We start from the raw sequence: 12493 nt of genomic DNA, 5'->3' as shown, positions 1-12493 counted from the left end.
GAAAATGCGGTGTGTACACGCAGTGGAACACTATTCGGCCCTAAAAAAGAGTTGTCCTGCGTGACAGTTTGGATTGTCTCCGTGAAGAAGCCAGGCTCTGCGTAGTCTCGACTGCAGAACCTGAAAAGCTGGACCTACAGAAAAAGAGCCCAGAGTAGTGGTGGTTGCGGGTGGCTGGTCAGGTGGGGAGGATGGGGGAGGGGATGTTTGAGCGTAGGTTTCAGTCACCTGTTACACAGCCTGCTGACCGTCACTAATAATGTGCACTTTTGTCAAAATTGTCATAAGGGTGGGCTTTAACCCACAGGACGTGGTGAGTATAGACAGCACTGGACGTTAAAGTCGGCCTTAGTCATCTGCAAACTACACCATTGCACGGCACCCCATAAATACACACAATTGTAGTGAGCTAAAACTAAAACTGAAAAACGAGGGGATTCCTCAGAAGACCACAAAAAGCCAAGACGTTACGGGAAGCGAAGGAAGCCAGACGGGGTACTTCACGTGGGACATGGACCCTTTGAGGAGAGCTGATGGCAGATAGGCACAGTGTGGGGGAGGCCGCGGCCGCCCGCCCTGTGACCTCCACCGCCCAGCCCCGCTGTCTGTCAGGTGAGAGTTTGGTGCTGGCTGAACAGAATCCTCCGCAAAGCCCGAAGCAGCCGCCTCATGGGGTGAGCGGAGGGCATCCGTGGGTTGCTGGCCCCTCACCGTCCGCTCTCCAGCTCCTGGTCCAGGCATCAGCTACCTTTCCCAGCCCGGCGTTCAGCCTCCACCGTTTCTGTGCTCAGCCCTGGCCGCTCCAAACTGTGCTTCTACTCCCTCAGACCTGGTCCTGCCGGGCTTAAACGGGCAGACGAAGCTCGAGTCTTCTCTCTGTGATGGTCCAGGGGAACTCACAAATAATTCCCTATTTTTCTACTTGAAATACAAGGGGATAATGGAAGGTGGTGTAGGGACAATGTGACCTTTGAGGTGCTCAGTAGTCGCCATGCTGGCAAGAGCACAGCAGCTCAAGATCCTTGATCACAGCCTCCTGCAGATGGGCAGGACCTCAGCCAGGGCCACCTGTGAGCGCTGAGCGGTGCTGAAGGGTGAGCCCGTAGTGTGAGCACTAGTGTGTGCACCGTAGTGTGTGCACTGTAGTGTGAGCCCGTAGTGTGTGCACTGTAGTGTGTGCCCGTAGTGTGTGCACCGTAGTGTGAGCACTATAGTGTGAGCACTGTAGTGTGAGCCCGTAGTGTGTGCACTGTAGTGTGAGCCCGTAGTGTGTGCACCGTAGTGTGAGCCCGTAGTGTGTGCACCGTAGTGTGTGCACTGTAGTGTGAGCCCCGTAGTGTGTGCACTGTAGTGTGAGCACTGTAGTGTGTGCACTGTAGTGTGAGCCCCGTAGTGTGTGCACTGTAGTGTGAGCCCCGTAGTGTGAGCCCGTAGTGTGAGCACTGTAGTGTGTGCCCGTAGTGTGTGCACCGTAGTGTGTGCCCATAGTGTGTGCACTAGTGTGTGCACCGTGCCTATCGACTTGGGTGTTTGGGTTTTTGTTGTGTTGTTTCTTTGTTCTCGATTGTTTGCTTTGCTTTGGGGCAGGGCTGGTCTCTGTGTGGCCCTGGCTGTCCTGGAGCTCGCTCTGCAGACCAGCTGGCTTCGTGCTCACAGAGGTCTGCCTGCCGCCGCCTCCTGAGTGCTGGGGTTAGAGGCGGCACCGCCACTGCCAGGCTGTGCTTGAGGTTTTTACAAGATGTCACAAAACCGCTACTCTTCATAGACTGCACAGTCTCGACTAACTTTATTCTTCCCGAGTCCCGAGTTTACGGATGTTAATAAGAGTTTGCACCAACACCTTAGGCTGAGGGTCTTCAACTCCACCCCTTGGCCAAGACCCAATGCTATAAACACCGCTTTAGGAGATTTCATGCCCAAATGCTAAACTTTCAGATAACTTATCTGAAAAACTAAGGGCTTAAAATTTCCATCCTTGGTGGCACCATGCTACGTGCTGAATAGAAGCCTGTTGTGTTATGTCAAACACAGATGACGTGTGGCCCACAGTTGTCAGAGGTGCCCCAGGAAGGAGCCAGGGACCGGGGGTGAGCGGGGGACAGCAGCGACTGTCCCTGTTTACAGAGACAGTCTGTTGTTCAGGATTCAAACTCCGAAGACGGATGTTGGTGATGGTGGTTGTACAGCAGTGTGAGTGTGCTGAACTGTCCGCTGAAAATGGTAACAATAACAGCGTGCGTTTACGTGCGCTTTGTCACCTTTACGGAGACTTTCCACAAAGCCAGAAAAAGCCCCCATCCTTCAGAAGCTGACGCTGCCCTGCCCTAGTGGTGCTCTGACTGTGGCCTCTTCCCTGCGTCCACAGGATGACAATCCTACCATGGAGCAGATAGCCTACAGGCTGGAGGAGGAGGAAATAAACATGAATGAGAAGCCCCAGAAATACCTCCAGAAGGTTTTTGAGGAGTCCATCTACAAGAACCTGCTGGAAAAGAGCATCCTGGATTACCTACACTACAACAAGTACCACCTGCCCATGTTTGCATGGCCGGGCATCATTTAGCTGCAGCCAGCCTTTCCCTGGCATCCCATCAACCGTCAGGTCAGCCAGGCGCTCTACAGATAGAATACCCCCCCACACACACACCACACACACACACACACACAACACACACACACACACATGCACACACACACACACAACACACACACACACACAACACACACACACACACACCCCACACACACACACACACACACACACACACACGCACGCTCTTACCCGCATTTCCTCCAGTGGGTTCTCAGTGCTCCAGTAGGTGGCGCTAGCCCGTGTGGCACAGCCAAGCCGGGGAGCTTTACACACAGGCAATGTTCTGTGTAGAATGATCCACTCTAGCAATAAAATGAGCTCCTACTGAGCAAAACTTGTTTTTACCTTGTGTGTGATTCTGTTCGATTTCCTGGAATGTTCAGCTGCCAGTTCCATCAGCCCTTCCTATGTGTACCCAGTAATAGTGGGTGATATATAAAATAATAATAACAATAGTGTGCCCAGAAGGGGAAACTGGTAAACAGACAAGGAGAAATTAAATCTGCAATCCACCCTTGGGAGGACTGGATGGCACCTACCTGACCTTTTGAAACCAAGAAGACTACTTTCACAGCCCTTACTGTTTTTCAATTCATTCTGCTGACCATGAACATAGAAGAAAAACTGGTAGACCAGAAAATGTGGGGGGAAATTATTCCAGTTCACTTTCTTTGATCTGATCTCCAGGGGGAGCGAGGTGGAGACAGGATGGTCCCTTGTATTGTCCACTGTGGATTATATATATATATATATATATATATATATATATATATATATATATTTCTCCTTCCCAGTACTGCCAGAGTCTGAGACAGGAGAATCACCATGAGTTCAAAGGCAATGAGCAATGTAGTGATTTTTGAGGCCAGCCTGGGCTGCGAAGTGAAACCATCTCAGAGAAGAAAGAAATGAAGGGAGGAAGGAAGCAACCTTCTTTTCTCTCCCAAACAAAGCAAGTTTTAACTGATTGAGGAATAAACAGGAACAGCGTGGCACAGTAACCCACAGTAGGGCTTAAATATTTTTTTACAAACACAATTGTGGGTTTTATCACCTCACCCTCGCCCCCTCAGCCCCCCCCAAAAAAAAAGGTGCAGTGGCAAGAGTCTCCCAGCTTCCGCAAGACAGAGCGGGAGCGGCAATCCAGACAGGGAGCAGCCAAGTTGTTTGACTTTTCTCACAACAAAATTGTTCCCAACACTGAACTCCCTATTTTTCTGCAGTCAGACAAAGCAAGCAATAAATGCCACTAATTCCTTCACACATAGGTTTTACACAAATGCACAGGGCAGTGAGGGGGAAGGCAGCGGTGGCCATATGGTACAAACTATCACTTGAATGGAAACCAGTCGCTGCTGGTCCAGGCTTCACCACTCAAACCCAACCTGTGTCTCAGGGTGTCAGTTCAGGCACCAGGTGCTGGTCCTTTCCTCTTCTCCGTCCTGAGAGGAACTGGATCAAACTCACCAGCAAATGTAAAGACATGGGGGACAGGCCCTGGGACCCTGGGCTACAGGCTACAGAACAGCCAGTGAGCTGCTTTAACAGTTAGGACTTTTGTGACCATGATAAAGCCTCCAGTGAGGCAAAAGTGACCAGGTGGACCTTAGCAGCAAGTCTGAATATACCTGTTCAGTGCGGCATCTTCCTTGCTGTCTTTGAAAAGGCATCACAACAGGTGTGAGAATATGTACCGCACACTGCGGCCTACAAAGGGTGTCTGGTGATGCGGCCTACAAAGGGTGTCTGGTGATGCGGCCTACAAAGGGTGTCTGGTGATGCGGCCTACAAAGGGTGTCTGGTGATGTAATCCGTGTCCCACTCTTAGAAAGCAAACTGCTGAACCGAGGACCACGGGCATATGTGTGCAGCTGTGGAGAACAAGTTTCCTAAGGCATGAAGACTCACAGTCATTGAGCAGAGCTCGAAGCTGCTTCACGTGAGGGCTTTGGAGAAGAGAGACAACCATAAAGATTCAAAGAGACCAACATGGCAGCATCTCAGAGGGTCCACCCGATTTCCCAACTCTACTGCTGTAACCAAAGAATATCGTCAAGAAAATGCCAAAGTTAGATTTCCAAACACGACTTGTGGGTGCTTCTAGTTCTCACAGATGTCGGTTCTTGAATAAGGAATGGAGCCTCCTCCTGGCCCCACGTGGCTCCTGGTGGCTTTATTGCACTCAAATGCCAGGAACTCAAAAGAAAAATAAGAGATGGTGTGAGAGAGAAAGAAAACCTGACTGGAGGATAAAAATGAGGCAATCAATATTTATCCTTAGAAGGGGGGAAGGAGAGAGAGTGGGGAGAGAGAGAGGGAGGGAGAGGGAGAGAGAGAGAGAGAGAGAGAGAGAGAGAGAGAGAGCGCAAGAAGAGAATGCAGTTAGCCAAGCCAGTCTTAGCGGGGACTGGGGCTGGGAAGTCGCGTGTGTGAGGAGCTGTTGATTGTTTTCGGCCTGAGAGAGGTGCAGATAAGGCCGGCGTGAAGTAAGCGCGGGCCGGGCGGGAGCCGGCAGCTGTATGCTAATGCTCACAGAAACCCAGCCTCCGAGTCCCCCATTAAAGCGGGCGACCAGGAGGCCACACATCACTGAACAAATAGGCTCCCTCTAGACAAATAAAATAACACACGTTGGCCTGTTTCGGGGTGGGGGTGGGGGCAAGGAGTGGGGGGAAGATCGAGGGAGGAGGAAAAGAGAAGGTAAGAGTGGCTGAGGGTAGAGAAGGAGGGAGGAGACAGAGCGGGGATGGAGGAAGGACAGTGAGGAGGAAGGGGGAAGGGATTGTCAGGCAGAGAAACCCTGGGGAAGGGGGCTGGAAGAGACGGGGAGAGGGACAGTGAGAGGGCAGGGAAGGGACAGTCTGGGGGTGGGGGCTGGGAGTGGGAGGGAAGACCACGAGCGAGGTGGGGAGGAAGAGACAGAGAGACTGGCCTAAAGAGTTGGGGGGTGGAAGGTGGGGGGGACGACGGGACGGAGGGAAGGAGGGAGGGAGAAACAGTCAAAAGAGGTGGAGAAGAGGGGGAGGGTGGGGCGAACGGGAGAGGATGGAAGCGAGCTCCGAGGAGAAGTTGTGAGAAAAGCAGGCCCTGAAGCCGAGCGCAGAAGCAGGCCCAGGCCAAAAGTGCCCCGCAGGCTCCGCGAGGGTGGTGGGGTGTGGGGGCCTCTGTGGCGGGTTTGGCTCCGCTTCCGTGGGGTCGTTTTCAGACAGCGGTGGCTTTGGGGCGACTCTGCCCCGGTTGCCCGTCCTTGGGCAGCGCTGTCCCGCACTCCCGCCTGCTGCCCGGAGGGTCCAGCGGGGACATTCCCACGTTCTGCCCGCGCCGGCCCCGGGCCCAGGCACCCCACGTCCTCCCCTCCCGCCCCCACCCACGGCAAAGCCGAACCGCCCGAGGGCACGCCGGCGGGGTGCGGTGGCCCGACGGCGCTCGGCTGTGGGGGAGGGGCGCGGCCTCCTCCTGGGCGCCCGGCAGATTGCGGGCCCTGCGCCCCGGAGGGAGGGCGCCCTCGAGCGCGGCCCTCCCGCCCCGGCGCCCGGCGCGGCCTCGCCGCCTCACCCTTGTTCCAGCTCTTTCATGCACTCTCCTTTTGTGTGGAATTATTTAAACGGGAGATCCGTGGCAGCTTTATGCTAATGCGCCGAACAAAGGCAGCGGCCTTCGGGGCGGGGAGGCCCGGAAGGTGCCCGGAGGCCGGCCGGGGGGTGGGGCGGCGGCATCCCGCCCGCGCGTGGCTCTCGCGTGCCCCTGGGACCGACGGACAACCCTTCATTCCTGCAAACACAAAGCGTCTGCTGGACTCCGGGCCCTCCGGGGCCCGCGGCGGACACGGGACGGCGGGACGCCGCGCCCTCGAGTCGCGGTGCCCGGGAGCGTGCGTGGGGCTTCCGTTAGGTCACGCCGGGGGCTGCCGCAGGGGCCCCGGGTACACACGAACCCCGCGGTCTCCACGCCCTCTCCCCGCGGGCGGAGGCTGGCGCTCCGGGCCCGAGGCCCTCAGCACAGCTCTGAGCCTCAATCCCAGGCCGTGCTGGGCCCCGACTCCCGCGGCCTGGAAACCTCGAGGCGCTCAGCCTCCGCTCGCAGCAGAGCTGGCGGCCACGGCGAGCCCCGACGGCAGCCTCGGGCACGGGAAGCCCGGAGCACGGGCGGCCTCGGGGCTGCGACCCCGCGAGCGCAGGATCCCGGGGCCCTGGGGAGGGCAGGCTCCGGAGCCGGCTCTGCAGCCAGGGGGTCCTCGCCTCGGCGCCCTCGAGGACGCCTGGGCCTCCGCTTCAGGCGAAGTCTCGCTCCGTCCTCCATCCCGCTCCCGCATCCGTTATTCCTGCGCAGAGAAGCAGGCCGCGGGCACACGCGGCTCTTCCCGAGCAAGACGCGACGCAGGACCCCTGCAAGCCAGCAAGTTCCGAGAGAATCCCGCAGCCCCTCCGGCGGGGCCGCACCGCTGAGCCCTGGCTGAGTGTACGCACAGCCGAAGAGGCCCGGGACTTCTCAAGTTTCCATTTCTTTTAGCTGGACAGGCCTGGAAAACATCCACTGACCATCTGCATAGATTTCCCTGAGTAAATCAAGGCTCTGTTTGAATTCCCTCAGGCAAGGATTTTTTTTTTAATTGTTGGTCATATGCATCACCACCACCCCCTACACACCCAACACACACACCTTCTTCACAGTTGTGTGTGTGTCTGTGTGTGTTAAGAATTCACTAGGCGGTGAACTCCTCTGGCAGTCTTCTGGATAAAAACTGTTCGGTACGCGAGACTAGATGTCCTGATGGGGGAGTCCAGCCCCAGTCTGCCATTCCACAGCCCAGATGGGATTTGTGATTAGAAAATAAAATTGGCCAAAGCTGTCTCGGAATCTCTCTCTCTCTCTCTCTCTCTCTCTCTCTCTATATCTATCTCTCCTTCTCCCTCTCCTAATTTCATCAGCAATATTAATCAGCGCTCAAAAGAGAGAGAGGAAATAACATCAGTTGTTTCCAGATCCAAACAATCACAAATTGTAAACTCATTTTAGGATTTCTAACTTTCTAAGGCATTCATTAAGAATTTTTCTCTTTTTGAGATGGTGGCTTAAAAAAAACACAGACATAAAATCATAAGCCTTCTTTCCTCTTCGTTAACTCACCTTAACTGTCCCATTACAATTTATTACTCAGGTGGATTCTGTTGGGGGAAAAAAAAAGTATTTAATTTTCAAGCCAGGGTATTTTCAGAGGGAAACCCCGAAACAATTAAATGCCTTCAGTGGAATTTGGTGAAAATGAAACTCAGCAGAAATCTAGCCTCAGTGCGAGGGGGAGAAATGTTCCCTCACTTCAGTAAAGTGTCATTTCCCTCGCAGCTATGACATTTGCTGCGTCTTGGCTGTTTTGTTCCCGGTAATGGGCAGTCCTGTCCTGACCGCCGTGCTTTCCTGGGGGTCTACTCCGGTCCCCGAGAAAGCGCAGTCTTTTGTGTTTCCCGGGCCGGGAAGAGGTCCCTGGACAAGTTGCTCGGCCTGAGTCCAAGCCGGGCGCGGGGTGCGGTGTGTGCGCGCACCCGCGTGTCCTTCGCTGTCGTCGTCTTCCCGGTGGCCCGGGAAAGCTGCCGGTCCTGCCGGGCTGCCGCCTCCCTCTGAGGACAGATTGGCCCTCCCCGCCCCCACCGCGGCAGCACGCGTCTCTTTTGCGTCCAGATTGGCCGCGACCCGCGCTCAATAGCGGGAGGTTAATTTCCTTCACAAAGGTGACGGGGGCACGGCTCCGGGGGCTCCCGGCCGGCCCGGCGCTGGCTTCCCTGCGCAGCGCCCCGACCGAGCCCTTGATTTAGCATCTGATGTCAACCGCAGACAAAATGCCCGCTCGGAATGAAAATGCATGAGGCCGCGGGCGGGGGAGGGCGGCTTCCCGCGCGCCGGCACGGCCGGGGCGCCCGGAGCCCGGGCCTGGCGGGGACGCCGGGCCCGCACGGCCTCGGGATGGCGGGGCCGGGAAGGCGAGTTCAGACGCTCCAGCCCCTCCTGGAACACAGCCAGCCGGCCGGGAGCGCAGCCCCGCCGCCGTGGATGGTCGGAAACGCGCTATGCCAACTGTTTGCCCAACTCCGGGAAGCTTGCCGGGCTCTGCGCCCCGCCGCAGCCCGCCTGTCGCCCTGCGAGCCGGGTCCCGCCCGGGGCGCGGGCCGGGACTCCGGCGGGGCGTCCCCCGAGCCGCGCGGGCCCCCGCCCCCGCCCCGTCCCGCGCTCCGTCCTCCCCCGGGCCCCGGGCGCGGGCTGAGTCCTCCTGACATATTTGGGGCTATTCTTCTCCTTTGTTGCTATTTAGCTCGCGACCCGCGGGTAATCCCCGCGCGGGAGGGGGGCGCACATTGTCGCGCTGATGGACGGGCCCATTTGGCGGCCCCGCGCCCCCCGGAGGCGACACACAAAGCCCGGGCACGTGCGCCTCCCCATAGAGGAGCAGCGGAGCGTGAAGGGAGGCGGGGCGGGCGTGTGCCGCGCGGGCGGCGGCGGCGGGGGCCCGCGCCCTCAGGTGCATCTGCCGCACCTAGCGGCGACCCCGCGCCCGGCCCCGCCGCGCCGCCCCGCCGCCCTCCCCCTCGCCGGGAGCCGCCGACGCGCTGATTGGCTCCGGGGAAGCGGGAGGCGAGAACAATGGCCCCCTCCCCCCGTTAAAAGGCAGCGGAGCCCGGGCCCGGGGACAGGCGGGCGCGTGCGGGGCGCAGAGCCGGGCCAGCCGCGCCGGCGCCGCCGGGTCCCCAGGCAGCCGCGGGCGGACGGGCGAGCGATGGGCCGGGGGCGCTGAGGGCCGCCGGGGCCGAGCACGCAGCGGGCGCCGCGCCGCCGCCCCGCGCCAACATGCCCCGCGGCTTCCTGGTGAAGCGCAGCAAGAAGTCCACGCCCGTGTCCTACCGGGTCCGCGGCGGCGAGGACGGCGAGCGCGCGCCGCCGCTGGCGCCCGGGCTCGGGGCCGCCCGCGCGCAGCCCCAGGCGCCCGGCCCCGGGCCGCCGCCGCCGCCGCTTGGCCCGCGCGCCCATGCCGCGCTCGCCGCCGCGCTGGCCTGCGCGCCCGGGCCGCCGCCGCCCCCGGCCGGCCCGCGGGCCGCGCACTTCGGCAACCCCGAGGCCGCGCACCCCGCGCCGCTCTACAGCCCCACGCGGCCCGTGAGCCGCGAGCACGACAGGCAGCAGTACTTCGAGCGCAGCTTCAACCTGGGCTCGCCTGTGTCCGCCGAGTCCTTCCCTACTCCCGCCGCGCTGCTGGCGGGCGGCGGCGGCGCCGGGCCGGGCGGCGGCACCTGCGGCGGGGACGCGCTGCTCTTCGCGCCCGCCGAGCTCAAGATGGGCACCGCCTTCTCCGCCGGCGCCGACGCGGCCCGCGGGCCCGGGGCCCCGCCGTCCCCCGCCGCCGCCGCCCTGCGGCCCCCTGGCCGGCGGCCCGCGCCCCCCGCCACGGCGGCCTCCGAGCCGCCCGCCAAGGCGGCCAAGGCCCCGGGCGCCAAGAAGCCGAAGGCCATCCGCAAGCTGCACTTCGAGGACGAGGTGACCACGTCGCCCGTGCTGGGGCTCCGGATCAAGGAGGGCCCGGTGGAGGCACCGCGGGGCCGCGCCGGGGGCGCCGCGCGCCCGTTGGGCGAGTTCATCTGCCAGCTGTGCAAGGAGGAGTACGCCGACCCGTTCGCGCTGGCGCAGCACAAGTGCTCGCGCATCGTGCGCGTGGAGTACCGCTGCCCCGAGTGCGCCAAGGTCTTCAGCTGCCCGGCCAACCTGGCCTCGCACCGCCGCTGGCACAAGCCGCGCCCCGCGCCCGCCGCCGCCCGCGCGCCGGAGCCCGAGACCGCCGCCAGGGCCGAGGCGCGCGACGCCGCGGCCAGCGACCGCGACACGCCGAGCCCGGGCGGCGTGTCCGAGTCCGGCTCCGAGGACGGGCTCTACGAGTGCCACCACTGCGCCAAGAAGTTCCGGCGCCAGGCCTACCTGCGCAAGCACCTGCTGGCGCACCACCAGGCGCTGCAGGCCCAGGGCGCGCCGCCGCCGCCGCTGCCCGCCGAGGACATCCCCGCCCTGTACGCGGGGCCCGAGGAAAAGGCGCCCCGGGAGGCCGCGGGCGACGGCGAGGCGGCCGGGCTGCTGGGCCTGAGCGCGGCCGCCGACGGCCACCCGTGCCCCGTGTGCGGGGAGAGCTTCCCCGGCAGGGGCGCCCAGGAGCGCCACCTGCGCCTGCTGCACGCCGCCCAGGTGTTCCCCTGCAAATACTGCCCGGCCACCTTCTACAGCTCGCCCGGCCTCACGCGGCACATCAACAAGTGCCACCCCTCCGAGAACAGGCAGGTGATCCTCCTCCAGGTGCCCGTGCGCCCCGCCTGCTAGAGCGCGCCCCCGCCCGCGGCCGCCAGAACTGTGCCTTCGCCCGGAGACCCACAAGGGGAGCGCGCCCCCGTCCCGCCCCGCTCTGGGGCGTCCGGGCGCGACGGGAACCCCGTCGGTCCTCTCGCTGGGACTCCTCTCGGACCCCACCCCCTGCGCGTGGTGCCCCCCGCCCGGCCGTGGCGCAACAGGAGTCTGTCTCCTTCTGTACAGGGGAGAAAAAAACAAAAAAAAAAAAACAACAAAAGCTGTATGCGTTCGTCTCGTGGTTGGAAGCCTCCCCTTGAGGGCGAAGCTGTTTTTCATGCTAGTGTTCTTCGCTGTGTTCATGGTGTAGAAAGTGCGGTTTGCTCTGCCTACCAGTCTCGCTCGCGATGTCTGTAGCGTACGGGTTGTTTTGGGTCAATCTTGAGAAATAAATGCCTTTATATTTCACAGGCTGTAAAATCGAACTTCCCACACGATTAGCTTTATTATGGCTTGTGAACTGCTGGAGTCTGGCTTTACCTTTTTGTATGTGAACAAATCAAATTGCTTAAAAAAGAGTTTTCTTTAGTATAGCCACAAATGCCTTGACCTGTTGTCTGTTGGGGATTTTTTTTGGGGGGGTGGGGGAATGTTCACGACACGCTGTAGTAGCTGCCTCAGTATTTTTCGGAAGACGTTTTGGTTTGATCATCTTTGTTGAGGTAGGGCTATATGAGTTCCCTTTACATGTATATGTTGATTTATGCGTAATTGTTATTTATTCTTTATTTATTTATATTAATTATGAAGATTATGATATTATTTGATTGCAGATTCTTCTTTTGTGTGTGTGAGCTTTCCCCCTGCCACTTTTTGACATTTCACTGTGCATTTTAGGGAAGAACCTTTTTTCTAGAGGGGTCTGCTGAGAGTTTTAACTTTTCTATCTATCTGAGGGACTTACAGACAACGTACCATTTTATTCTGCTTGAGGGGCCCCGAGGCCCTTGTACAACCGACAGCTCTTACTTTTAAATGCAATCTCTTTTCTACATACATTATTTTCTTAATTGTTAGCTATTTATAGAAAGCTTCGATAGAACTGTTTCAACTGTATAAATATTTACTATTCAAATAAAATATTTTCAAAGTCAAAAATACTGTGGTCTTTCTTTTTCTTTCTTTCTTTTTCTTTCTTTCTTTCTCAGTATCAAACAGTTCCTTCCAAAGAGGATCTCAAATAGATTTTAAATGGTGGTCTTTAGTGGTTTCTTTAAAAGGCCCTTGTTTCTCTGGTTAGGAAGAACTCCTCCCCTCTCCTAAGAGTCGGGCTTTTCCACAGGAGAACCCGTGTGTCTTAGAGTCTGCCCTTTTTTAACAGAAATGTACTAGCCAGTGAGATAGAGCAAGCCAGAGTGGCCTTTCAGGATGGGGCTAACTAAGCAATCAGAAGAGCCTGCCTTTTCCCCAGCAGACCCAGGAACCCCACTATTTATTTATTTTTAGCATATCCTTCCTTGGTCTGTAATTTGGGGTTTCAGGTGGCAACCATCCCTCAAAGTGGGGGAGATTTTTATTATGAAGGAC

At 58.6% G+C, this 12493-nt stretch overlaps 2 protein-coding genes across 2 annotated transcripts in view; both read left to right on the top strand.

Moving 5' to 3' along the window:
• The window catches only part of Cfap61 (cilia and flagella associated protein 61), a 252439-nt gene extending 249534 nt beyond the window's left edge, over positions 1 to 2905 (top strand). The window contains exon 29 of the mRNA XM_060383256.1: positions 2366 to 2905. Within this exon, the coding sequence (XP_060239239.1) occupies positions 2366 to 2563 (198 nt within the window). The 3' untranslated portion in view covers positions 2564 to 2905. The remainder of the gene's footprint in view (positions 1 to 2365) is intronic.
• Positions 2906 to 9330: 6425 nt separating this feature from the next.
• On the top strand, positions 9331 to 11074 carry Insm1 (INSM transcriptional repressor 1). The gene has a single exon (XM_021631612.2). The coding sequence runs from the start codon at positions 9431 to 9433 to the stop codon at positions 10940 to 10942; it is 1512 nt and encodes a 503-aa protein (XP_021487287.1). The 5' UTR covers positions 9331 to 9430; the 3' UTR covers positions 10943 to 11074.
• The last annotated feature ends 1419 nt before the right edge of the window (positions 11075 to 12493 follow it).

The sequence above is a fragment of the Meriones unguiculatus genome, chromosome 4, assembly GCF_030254825.1.
Source record: "Meriones unguiculatus strain TT.TT164.6M chromosome 4, Bangor_MerUng_6.1, whole genome shotgun sequence".
Lineage (NCBI taxonomy): Eukaryota > Metazoa > Chordata > Mammalia > Rodentia > Muridae > Meriones > Meriones unguiculatus.
The sequence above is the reverse complement of the archived record's forward strand: the minus strand, read 5'-3'. Positions and strand labels throughout refer to the sequence as shown.